The sequence below is a fragment of the Pygocentrus nattereri genome, chromosome 20 (genome assembly GCF_015220715.1).
Source record: "Pygocentrus nattereri isolate fPygNat1 chromosome 20, fPygNat1.pri, whole genome shotgun sequence".
NCBI lineage: Eukaryota > Metazoa > Chordata > Actinopteri > Characiformes > Serrasalmidae > Pygocentrus > Pygocentrus nattereri.
In genome coordinates, this window is record NC_051230.1 from 21010425 (window position 1) to 21022447 (window position 12023).

The 12023-nt window shown below is 39.9% G+C and overlaps 1 protein-coding gene across 1 annotated transcript in view; it reads left to right on the top strand.

Moving 5' to 3' along the window:
- The first annotated feature begins 883 nt into the window (after window positions 1-883).
- Window positions 884-12023, top strand: part of cfap299 (cilia and flagella associated protein 299) — a 154579-nt gene continuing 143439 nt past the window's right edge. The window contains exons 1-2 of the mRNA XM_037531483.1: window positions 884-1119; window positions 4635-4738. Of these exons, the coding sequence (XP_037387380.1) occupies window positions 939-1119; window positions 4635-4738 (285 nt within the window). The 5' untranslated portion in view covers window positions 884-938. The remainder of the gene's footprint in view (window positions 1120-4634; window positions 4739-12023) is intronic.

Here is a 12023-nt window from a genome sequence, read left to right on the forward strand (position 1 = left end):
TAGTAGCCACTTTTCACTCCTGCTTAATTTTTATTCATTAATTTATTATTATTTATTTATTTAGTAGGTACGTTTATTTTAACTTTTACTTCAGTCATCACATCATTTAAGCAGCAACTCTTTTGCTGGAGTGTGCTCATAAGCACAAGTTAAGGGAAAGAAAGGCGCTCGCTGCTACAGCACTGAAAAGAAAGAGTAAAATCCACAGTCAAACTAAATCCGAGCATTTCCCAATGAAATATTGAAGCCGCAGCCGGACTGACAGCACGCGAGGCGGAAGGAGGTAGATGAATAAATGAAAACCTCTTTAAAGCGCCGCGCGCGCATGCGCGGAGCTCCACCGGGGGCGCGCGCCACCTGACCGCTTTGCTGGCGCGCGCGCTGCTTCTGCTTTTCTCTCAAGCTGCTTTAAACGCTCGAAGTGCCAAAAGTTTGCGCGCGGACATCTACAGGGTCGGGCAAAGAGCCGGAGACGCGGTGAAGCTCCTTTCGTCGCTCGTGCAGTTATGATTTCTGCGGGCGCACCTTTGCGCGCGAGAGGCAGGCGGGAGCGTGCGCTCGGGAGGACAACCGCAACTGCTGAAACTTCTGCAGCGCGTGCAGCGGCCGTTTAGCGCGGAAGAAAAGCTGCGGATGAAAGAGAGAGAGAGAGAGAGAGAGAGAGAGAGAGAGAGAGAGAGAGAGAGAGAGAGAGAGAGAGAGAGACCTTCACAACTCAGGCGCGCATCAAGCGGTGAGATCATTTGCGATATAAATATCTCCTCGCGCCAACAGACGTGCTCCAGCTACTGCAGCCCCCGGGCTCATGCCACCGGTGGTCTCTGAGCGCGCGGAGAACAGCGCAATGCTGGAAGTTTCCTAACCAGAGCGGGAGAGAGAGAGGGAGAGGGAGAGAGAGAGAGAGAGAGAGAGGCAGAGAGAGAGCGCTTTGGGGAAGAATGCACGCGCCTCTTTTCGTTGTTGTCTTTTCTCAGCTGCTTAGCGTCGCCGTCTCCGCGCAGGAAGAGAGTGCGTCCGGACGCAGGACCGTCAGACTGTACTGCAGAGTTGGCATCGGCTTCCACCTCCAGATTCACCCCAATGGAAGAGTGAACGGGAGTCACGAACCTGATCACTTGAGTAAGTAACTGAGCAGAAAGTGTCTGAAAACATCTCAGCGCTGCAGCACAAACGCGTCAACTGCTCATACCTGAAAACCGCCTATCAGTGGAACTGCTGACCGCTCCATGCACTCTTAATGATGGTTCTTCAAGGGTTCTTTAGTAAAGGGAATGGTTCTGTTTGGAATCATGCGTTCTGTGTAGAACCATTTATGATTAAAAGGTTCTTTGCATAGTGAAAAGGTTCTTCATATTGATGTTGATGATGTATATGGTTCTATATATGGAGGCTTATATAACAACAGAAAAAAAAGTTTGGTTCTACGTAGAAGCATTTTCAAAACAGAACCGTATACAACAAAGTTTCCATTAATCCGAGGAACCATTTCACCATGCAAGGAATCATTTAAGCTTAAAATGGTTCTATATAGAACTCCAAGAATCCCTGAAGAACCATCTTATAAAGAGTGTCAACTTAAAAAAAAAGGGTGCAATAGCAAAATCACTTTTGCTTCCCTCAAGAACCTTTCAACAGATGGTCCCTTAGTGAACCATTTATGTGTGTGATTGTGGAGAACCTTTTTAAAGGTTAAAGAACCCCACAGCAATGTACAGATTCTTTGAAGAACCCATGAATTAGTATAGAACCTTTCTCAACCCCAGTGGTTCTCAACCCAATTCACAGGGAACCCCAGACAGTCCATATTTTTGCACTATGTAGGGGAATGTGACCAGTCTGAGAACCACTAAATTAAGGAACCAAAAACTAAACGTGGTTAGTAAAAAGGGTTGAAAAGTTCTCTGACTTCCAGTTTTTGGGGCTATATAGGGCAAATTTAAATGGTTCTTTTTTCTGCATTATAGGAAAGGACCATTTAACCATAAAAAGAACCACATAGACATAAAAATAAAGCAAATTCTTCCAATTTCATAATCTTTTTTATTGCATTTCACTATAAGGGGAGGGAAAAGGGAGGCAGGATGGCAACATACAGTGTATGAGGTACACACAGGTTGACATACTAAAGAACCAGCACTAATATAAGTATTACACAGTACAGTTAAAAACTAAAGCTCTGCAATTAAATCATAGAAATTTCAAGAATTACCTGGAGTTGACTGCTTTGTGTTGTTGAGCCTGGATGTAAGATATTCCATGCAAACTCTGTTTTGAATACTACATACCCAGAACTTTATAAGTCAAAGCTGTGGGGTGATCCAAAGTTGTAAAACAGTTTTTTGGTGGCTGTAAAACCTTCTGCATAACATTCAAGTGGTTCTTTGTGCAGTCCTGATTACAGATAGAGATTGCTTTTACTAAAGAACCCTTGAAGAATCCCACTTTAAGGGTGTACGGCATCACTTAAAGAACCTTTTGTGGCACCTATTTTGGAGGACTGTGCATAATGATTATGCAAGATATTCCAAGGTATTCCATTGTAATGAGAGGACTGCCTCATCTATAAAGCCACTTCGCTCCAGTATATATGCACCAATAAGTCAAGCAGCTTTGTGTGAAAATCAATACAGTCTATGGTGCTGCTGATTGTGTCAAACTGTACCTTATTACTGATTAATAAAAATGCAGTGCCTCAAAATACCGACATGAGACAAAACACTTGTATTAACAGCTATCTTAATAGAGGAGTAATTCTAGTAAGGCTTCTGGCCTGCTTTGAGCTGGTGATAAGGTTATTAAGCTTTGCCAAAGTGAGCTGAGATGTGCAGCACCGACAGATTGTGCTACTGCTCCTGACTGGAACGCCTTGTTTATTGGAAGATACAGTATGCAAACAGGTGCAACGGCTCAGATGAGAACGCGATTTGGTACAGAACCAGAATGGCTGCCATCGATAACATGCCATGCACTAGATTGTTGTTAATGGTTCTATGTGTGGAGGACATACCATAGTATTAGGTCTGTCCAGAGGGCCCTGTGCGTAGTGGATTGAGTAAAAACAGAAGAGGTCACTGAGAATTAGAGCAAAATTCTTATGGTTGTTTAACAAAACAAGAAGGCAATCTTTCCACTTACATAAATTCCTTAGGCCTACACCTAAATCCACCTAATAGAACTTTAATATAACAATGAATATAGTCAAAATATCGTGATAAAGATGGACACATAACAATGTGGTCTGAGCTTTGCAGAACCAAAACAATGAGATAGTATTACTGTCTTTCATGAAAGGCTATTCCACATAGAATGATGCCAAATTCATTTTCCGTGTGGAATGCAAGTTAGAAGGCTGTTGTTCTCTTCAGAAATCCCAAGGTAATATATTTTACATTTGATACCGGATGCTGGTTTACTGTATATCCAAAGCAAGGGTGCCTGATTTTGTGTGGAACTGGGGAGTGAAGTTAAGTGTGGGAGGGAGCTGAGTTTGCTAAGTTGAGCTCCACTGTTCATTTTAATTATTGTTAGACTGTTAATGTTAATTACTGACAGCTGCTAGTTTTTGATGATTTGTTAATCCTAAAAAAAAACGTAAAAAAGGGTAGCTAGCCTACTGTTGTTAGCTAAAAACTTTTTTTTAGCTAGCTAGTGTTTTTGGGCAGCTGATAAAATTACATGCAAAATACCATTTAGTTAAACTCATGTTCGTGGTAAGTTTAGCTAGACTGTTAATCACTGGCAGTAAAGATTGCTAGTTTTTTGATGACTTAATAATCCTAAAAATTTTAACAAAGGCTAGTTAATGCTAGCCAATATATCGTTACTGTCCAATGAAAATATATGAACTTTACAGGAGAAGGCAAAAACACTCTTACCTTTCAGTGTAAGTCAGTTTAAAGAGATTTTGTTCCAAGTGATTTTAAAGCATTTTTATTGGTACACAATGTAAAGGATAGCTGGTGAAAAACTACACTGTATTAACCAGATAGCTAGCATTTTTGGGTAGATGATAAAATTACATGTAAAATATCATTTTGTTAAACTCATATTCTTGCTAAGTTTAGCTAGACTATTAATTACTAACAGTTTAATACTATAGTTTTTTGATGACATAATAATCCTAATAATTCTAATAAAAGCTAATAACACTAGCTAGCCAACTAATGTTAGCTAAAAAAACTACATTGTACTACTACTTAGTTGGTGTTAAGTGATACTGTTTTAATCCCACAACCGGGGAAATTCCACCCCTGCATTTAACCCATCCGTGAAGTGAAACACCATGTACACACTAGTGAATAGGCACACAATAGGGGGCAGTGAGCACACTTGCCCGGAGCAGTGGGCAGCCCTATCCACGGCGCCTGGGGAGCAATTGGGGGTTAGGTGTCTTGCTCAAGGACACCTCAATCATGGACTGTCGGTGCTGGGGATCGAACCAGCAACCTTCCGGTCACAGGGCCAGCTCCCTAACCTCCAGCCCATGAATGCCCACGACTGGTGTTTTGGGATGCTTGATAAAAGTACATGAAAACATGTTTTCTTATGTTTATTACATTGACAGTACAATATCTTTGTCTGAACAATATCAGGCATAAAGCCTGTCCCTCTAAAATGTATTGGTCTCTCTGCAGGTGTGCTGGAACTGTTTGCCATGTCTCAAGGAGTCATAGGAATCCGAGGAGTTTTCAGCAACCGTTTTCTAGCCATGAACAAGAGGGGATGGCTTCATGCTACTGTAAGTCAAATTAAATACAATCCACATTCCCAAAATGAGACATCAGTTGTTTACCAGCAGCCACCTCTGAGATGAAAGTTTACCATCCCTGCTTGCATGCGGGGGGGGATCTTGGCCCGGGCCGATATTTGCAAGTCTCTGCAAATTCACATTATTCGTGGGTGACAAAGATTTGCTTAGCACACAGCAGTGAGGTGCATCACCAGCTGGCTTTGCCGACAAGCATCTGTGTGGGTCTGGGCCCGCCCGATAGAAGTTGGAGCTTATTAGCATGTGCTAATGGGAAAGGCAGATTAGAATGGAGCCTGGGATAGCTGATAATCTTGCATGGGTGGGGAGAAAAAATCAATATGGTGAGCAAACAGAGGCAAGCAGCTGCCGAGATGGAGAACCAGGAGCATCATCTAGATAGCAGAGGCTGGGTCGGAGATGTAAGAGGGAGTTGATGATTAAATGACTGATTGGGAGTCAATTTTCAGGCTTGGGTGTCATGGAAACAAACCATCATGTGTATATAGTTGTGGCAGCGAATTACTGCTGTTATCATGTTTCTCTCCTCCAACATATCTTTGGTTTAGCATGCATCGGTGGTGTAGTGTGATCTCATGTAGCAGGTATACTGTGACTAGCGCTAGTCAGACCAGCCTAGCACATAGCTATGTAATTAGAATGCCCATTAGCTATGTAAGAACTCATCACCCGTTATTTAACACAGATTCATCATGTAATTTCACTCAGTTGGATCTCGGAGCTACCATGTTTTCACTTCCTCAGCCAGTCTTATAATGATTGAGGGAATTTTACTTGCAGAATGGGGTTTTAGTGTAAATTCATTCAAGAATATTTTTCTTTCTTGTACCAAAATTTAATGAACAATTGTAGCAAAAGCCAAGGGCTCACTATGATTTGCTGTTTTGTTAGGTGAGTAATCTGGCTGACTTGAAATTTGAAACCATTAAATGTCAAATAGTAAGTCAACATGATTAATGTTACATGCTGTTCATTGATTCATTTGAAGCTCAATAAAGCTGAACATTTTACAGCAGATAACAAATCATTGTTATCGCATTTTGCAGATTTTTAATGTGTAATTACAAAGAATAGCATTTTCCTGTTAGGTGTGCAGTGGATTTCTGCTAGCAGTGTAACAACACATCCTATTGCACTGAATTGTTCACTAACAGCCTGTCAACTCAACACGCCCAATGCGTTCATTAGAGTGGAGCAAATAAAGTACTGCTTACATTACAGGACATATAATAAAAATGATTCAGCAGGACCACAATTACTAGAAAATATTGTGCTTTTCTAACACTGAATGCACTAATAAAATGAAAATGGAAACATTAAGGCATTAACGCAAGGCAGATTTTCAGGCTCTCCTTACATTTGCAGCATTGAAAAATGAACTTAATTGAGACCCAAACATATCACACTGAATAGTGAATTTTGTGGATTGAACCCCTAATAGCTGCATATCACATAGACCACATCAGGGGTCAGCAAAGCAGCTCCGGAGTCACATGCAGCTCTTTTAGATAAAAATAAAATAATCCCCCTTTTGCAGTGAAATAAAGCTCTGCTGATTGTTCAAACACAGTTTTAACAATAAACAGTCATAAATGCTGGAGTTGTATTATGGATAACTGCTAATTCACCCTTCAACCCTGAAGGTTGGCATACAGACTGCTGGTCACCATAGCAACGCAGTCTTACCTAGCAAGTAGCTAATGAAGCGGCAGAGAGAAAATATCAATAATTTGGAGACGAAAGGACATTTTTGTTTATAATCACTCCAGCTGGTTTTCTCATACATTTAATCTGCAACAAGAAACTGTCGAACACTAAACATTCACGATGCTGCAGCTGCTCATTTGAATTTTCTGTTCCAACTTAAATGGCGCAGCAGTTACATTCTGGTGCCTCGGGCACGTTTTAAGGTGGAATAGGAAACTCTGAACAAGAAGCTGGCGAGTGAAACTTAAGCCTGGTAAAAAGTCAAATGTTAAGAGACATTTTACAAGAAGCTGTTCCACTTTTGCTGGTGATGGGAGAAAAGTGGCTATAGTGGCTAAAGTTGTAAACAGAGCAAAGTAAGTCTGTGTTTTTGTTTATATTATATTTTTTTAGCCTATACTAGCACATTAGCTCAATGTCGAGTACATAGCCATCCAGTATTTACAGCCAAGATGGTAAAATGGATAAAAATGCTGTGGCTCCCAAGGTGATTTGGTTTGTATTTAAAGGGCTAAATGTCTCTTCTTAACATTTTGTATGCCGACCACTCGACTACACTGTTGGAATGTAGGTACATTATGTATGAAGATTCTTACTGTGGTCATTTTATTCAGAACTGTTTTAAAGAACATGCAGTTTCTATGGCAAATGGATGATGTGCCTATGGATTTAAAAGGAGTTGGGGAAGCTGATCCTAGATCTTCTCTTTGTGTCAAACTGAGTTATGTATGCCTAGAATGCTCTATTATTGTTGCATGAGACAGTTTCTAGGCAAGGTGCATTTGCACCTAGCAACACTTTCTTGAACCCTGTCAGATAACATGATGTGTTAGTTCAAACTTTGGGCAAACAAGTTTTTGTGTAGCCTTCTCCTTCACTTTCTCCTCAAAGGATGTGATTATATAAACATGTGTGGTTTGGATTATAATTGGAATTCACCTTGGGCTCACTCTCACCAGGAAGAGGATTACAATGAGATGTAACATCTGATAGGTTCATCATCACCAAACCTTTGGAATTACAAGACTTGCTTAATATCAGAGTGTGTATCTTAACAAAATGACTTCTCATATGGTCTCATTCAGCCATGTAGCATTTGACTCTGACTGGACACGATATGAAGCTGTTTACATAACACTTAGCATTTATAAAAGTTATTTAGAGTGTTGAAGAGAGATAGAGAGAATGAGTCAAAGGGGAAAGCAAAAAAAAAAGGCTACACATAAATCTGAAGATGAGTCTCTAAGCCGCTCCAGACATCATCAGCAATTAGAGCAGCTGCAGTGGCTCTGTCAGTGTTGAATGAGGTTTGATTTTCCTCAGCCCAGCTACAGTTGCATAGGCTTATTTAATAGCCCTGTCAGCTTGGGTCTTAAACCCCGGAGCACTGTGCTCCACAGACAAGCCAGCCCAGCCAGTGGGGTATCGGATGACTTAGTGTCTGACGCTGTTGCGCTGTCTGTCATATTTAATATTTAGATGTTTTCACAGGGGCAATTTATTGCTGAGATAATGGTGGGGAAGACAGATGTATATGGTGGCATGTGACCTCCCCTGCAAGCCATTACAAACATAATCTTTCTGAAGGTTAAAGGGTCACCTGGATTTATAGAGCAAACAATAAGGAAAGGGGGATAAGGATAGATAGAGCAAGAAAGAAAGAGAGAGAAACATTCGCAATTTTCTCCATCCCAGTGAGTACAAATTAATTTCCATTGATTAGTTTGTCTAATTCCGTTTGACCTGCTGCAGGAACTGGTAAGTAAATAATGCTTTAAAGTGGAGCTGAATTCAGCAGGCAAAGACACAATTAGTCAGCAACAGAACTCCTTCTACAGTACCACAGTGGAGTAACACTATACCTGTGATGATTTTGCTGAGAGATGGGAGACACCACAGTATTTCCTGGGAAAGGGTTGCATTAAGATAACTGACTGAAGCAGGGCTGTAGTAGTGAACGATATACTGGTTTAAATTCTTCTTGAGACAAGTTGCTATAGACCATAGCTGTCAAGTCTCAAGTCTTACCCATGAGGCTCACATTCTTTTTTGTCTTTGCTGCAGTCTTGCAGCTGTGATTGTAAATCTCACCTGTTTTTGCATTTTCAAAATAAAGTTTGCTGGTGCACTAAGCGTCATCGTGGCAACAGCCTGAATCACCTTCATCTGTGTACTTTGATAACACTGCCCAGCTTTAATGACCAATACAGCAACTTCACATTAAAAAACAGAGTACTGCTCTGAAAAAACTATCAAGCTGCACATGCTGCACAAAATCTTCTCATAAAACTATCATAAAAACATACAATTTCAACCGAAACATACTTATAACTGTGCGGTTTGTCATTTTCCAGCCCAGAAAGAATTCTTAACATGTTGATAATAGCTGTATTACTTGTAGATTTGGACTACAAAATTACCAGAAAAATGTTTTAATAGTGTTTTCCTGATAAGATAATGAAACAATGAGGTTCCAATAAACCCCTTCTTCTTGCAGTGTGTCTTCACAATGAAATAAGCAAATAAAAAAATCAGACTGTTGGACCCCACCATATATAAATACACTATACTGTACTGAAACTACTCATTTAAAGTATTTGCATAGGCCAAGCCAAGCAGCCATACAATGACTGTAGAATATCTGCTGATTCCAGGATTTGACTATCAAGTGCTATTTGTATCACACATCCAAAGCACCAAAATGGTCTTCATGAAACTATACTTCCTTAACAGTCAGCACACCTGCAGGATATTCACCAGCAAATACCACAATAAGATCCAGAGACAGTGTAGGTGACCTAAAACATTGTAAGTCCATCTGTGAAGTTATGTTGGGTCAAGCTGTGACTGGCATGTTTAGTTAATATCGTAATGGCATAATTTTCTGCTGTGCTGCACTCCTCAGTAAACCAGAACAAGCATTATTATTTCAGCGGTTGGTGTGACTCCAGGCTTCATACTGGGGAAAGACCATCCTTGGGCACACAGTATAGTTTCCCACCAGCTGTATTTTTAGAGGACGGGAAATGCAAACTCCTAATTATTAGTATATACATGCAGGACCATTTGGCGTGCTGTCTGTTGATGAGTAATATTTATAGATTACTGCAGAGACTGTTAAGTTAGAGCTTTTGGCACAACCTTGTAACGTGTCCTCTAGTCTTTAATGTTTCTTAGCCAGTTTAGATACATCAAAATAAGACTAAGATTTTCCACAGTAGTAGCCAGTTTTATTGCATGCACACTCTTAATAGCTAAAGCAAGTGTGTCTGACTCCAGGTCCAGAGGGCCACAGCACTGTAGAGTTTAACATTCCACTAGAGGATGTGTAATGAGGTGAATTGCCATTCAGTCATGTCTTCTGGGTTTGTCAAATGCTAGAGGGCACTCCTGAGAGCAAAATGAATGGGTTACTAAGGAGCTTTTGTGCAAAATCATAATTTTTAAATGCTTAAATCAGGGGTGTCCAAACATTTTTCACTGAGGGCCACATACATAAAAATATAGGAGGGGCTGGGCCACTTACTAGAAATTAGATATATAGCCTTAACTTTAGTGTATTAAAGTTAAAAAAATCAATTAAAAGTGGTCAAATATTTTATATTGTTGAATATAATTAAAGACAACTTTCCATAAATGGATCTTTATTGATTTATAAAAAAAAAACTTTGGTAGCTTTTTCTCAGAACAGCAGCCTCAGATTTCTTCTTAGAAGATTTACAGTACAGAGAAAAAACAATAAAGGGGAAAATGGGACGGTTAATTTTTAAGCTTGTTATTTAAGTTATTAACATTCGTTTGAAACGGTTATTAACATTAACAGACTGAACTGGACTTAATAACAGGAGTGCATATAATTTTAGTAAATTATTCTGGTGAGTATCAGCTGCGCTAGGTATGTAAATCGGGCCATCCAGCTGCGGTGCTGATCCGACGCCTCTTGTGCCAAAAATCCGGACAGATGTAACTTGATCAAGTAGCACATCTGCATCAGATGAGATCAGCTGACTTTGTACTCTGTGTGTTAACAAGAAAAACGCATATAAGAAAGTGGTGCGCAAAAGCAGGGTAGTGACAGAATTGATGCGCATTATTGATATTTGAAGCATGTGTACTTGCACATGCATTAACTCACGGGTACTGTGGAATATATTTTTTTTACTCACCTAAAGTGGGAACGACATTGCACTCAGTGGGAGCAGTGCTGCTGCGCTTTGGACCGAAGGATGGCTGGCAGGTCTGGAGTACACTTAGTGGTTGAGATGCGAAGGACATTATGGAGATGGCTGTCGGTCATTTTGGTTCTCAATCTGCTTTTGTTCCGTGTTAACAGCGAAAATGTTTGCTCACAAATGTTGCTTTATATTTCAAAATACACACAATTTTGGAACACAGAACAGCGTAGAATATTTGAGCATATTTTAAACTGTTTCAGTGCACTTCTGAACTGCAACTGTAATGATGATGAGCTTACTAGTCTGCACTTAGTAGAAATACTGCTAGTGTCCTGCTGCCAAAATCCTGTTTGCTGTAGAAAAACAAAACTACATAGCTAAGTTTTCTTTCAGTTTTTAAGACATCCTTTTACCTTCCAAAATTAAAGGAAGGTCCAGCACACATGAGTTTCGTTTTTAGTTTTTAGCCGTTTTGCTTGATTCACCCCCATTCATTCAAGCTTGCTCATCAGCACTCTCTAGCATTTGAGTAATTTTTTTTAATATAATGGGAAAAATAGGAAGCGGCCAGACATTCCTTCAACAAACTAAGATTCTGCCACATTTATCACACAGACACCACACATCAGGTAATTTGCATGGTGTGGCAAGTTAAAGCATTCCATTAAAGCAGCTTGGAATATATATATATATATATATATATATATATATATATATATATATATCGTTTGGACTTCAAGTAGAATCAGATAACTTAATAATGGGCAGATTACTCAATTAATAATATTGCAGCATCGACAGCAAAACTATGAGTTTTTACGTTTGGGTATCTACATAGCCAGCCTCCAAAGTTGCGGTTGCCAGGGCCAGCCAGTAGCAGAATGCTAGAATATTATCTGAGTAACAGCACTACGGCCCATTTGTTCACCTTGAACATTAGCTTACATTAGCTAAATTAACTACCAGCCAAGCATTTACAAAAAAAACATATACACAATGGCTTTTAAGATGAAAGACTATTACAGTTTAGTGAAATGCTTTCATAGTTTAATCTAAAGCTCTCATAGTTATTGTCATACTTTAAATTGACTAGTGAGGCTGGCACTTCTGTTAACACATTTGTAACACATACGGCTGACAATTATGGCTGTTTTCCTGAATTCATTTGAATTTGTTTGAAGATAACAAATTTTGCTAGTAAAATTATCTGCATTCTGTATCCACTAAACGTGATGTCTCTGAAAAGAGTAGGACTGATCTGAAGTGCTTCAGGAGCTGGTCACTGCCAGAGATTATGAGCTGTGTTCCAAAAGCTGGGCTGCAATACAGGTGGGCTGCATTTCTAGACCACTGTGTCATCCAAGGCTGTTCCA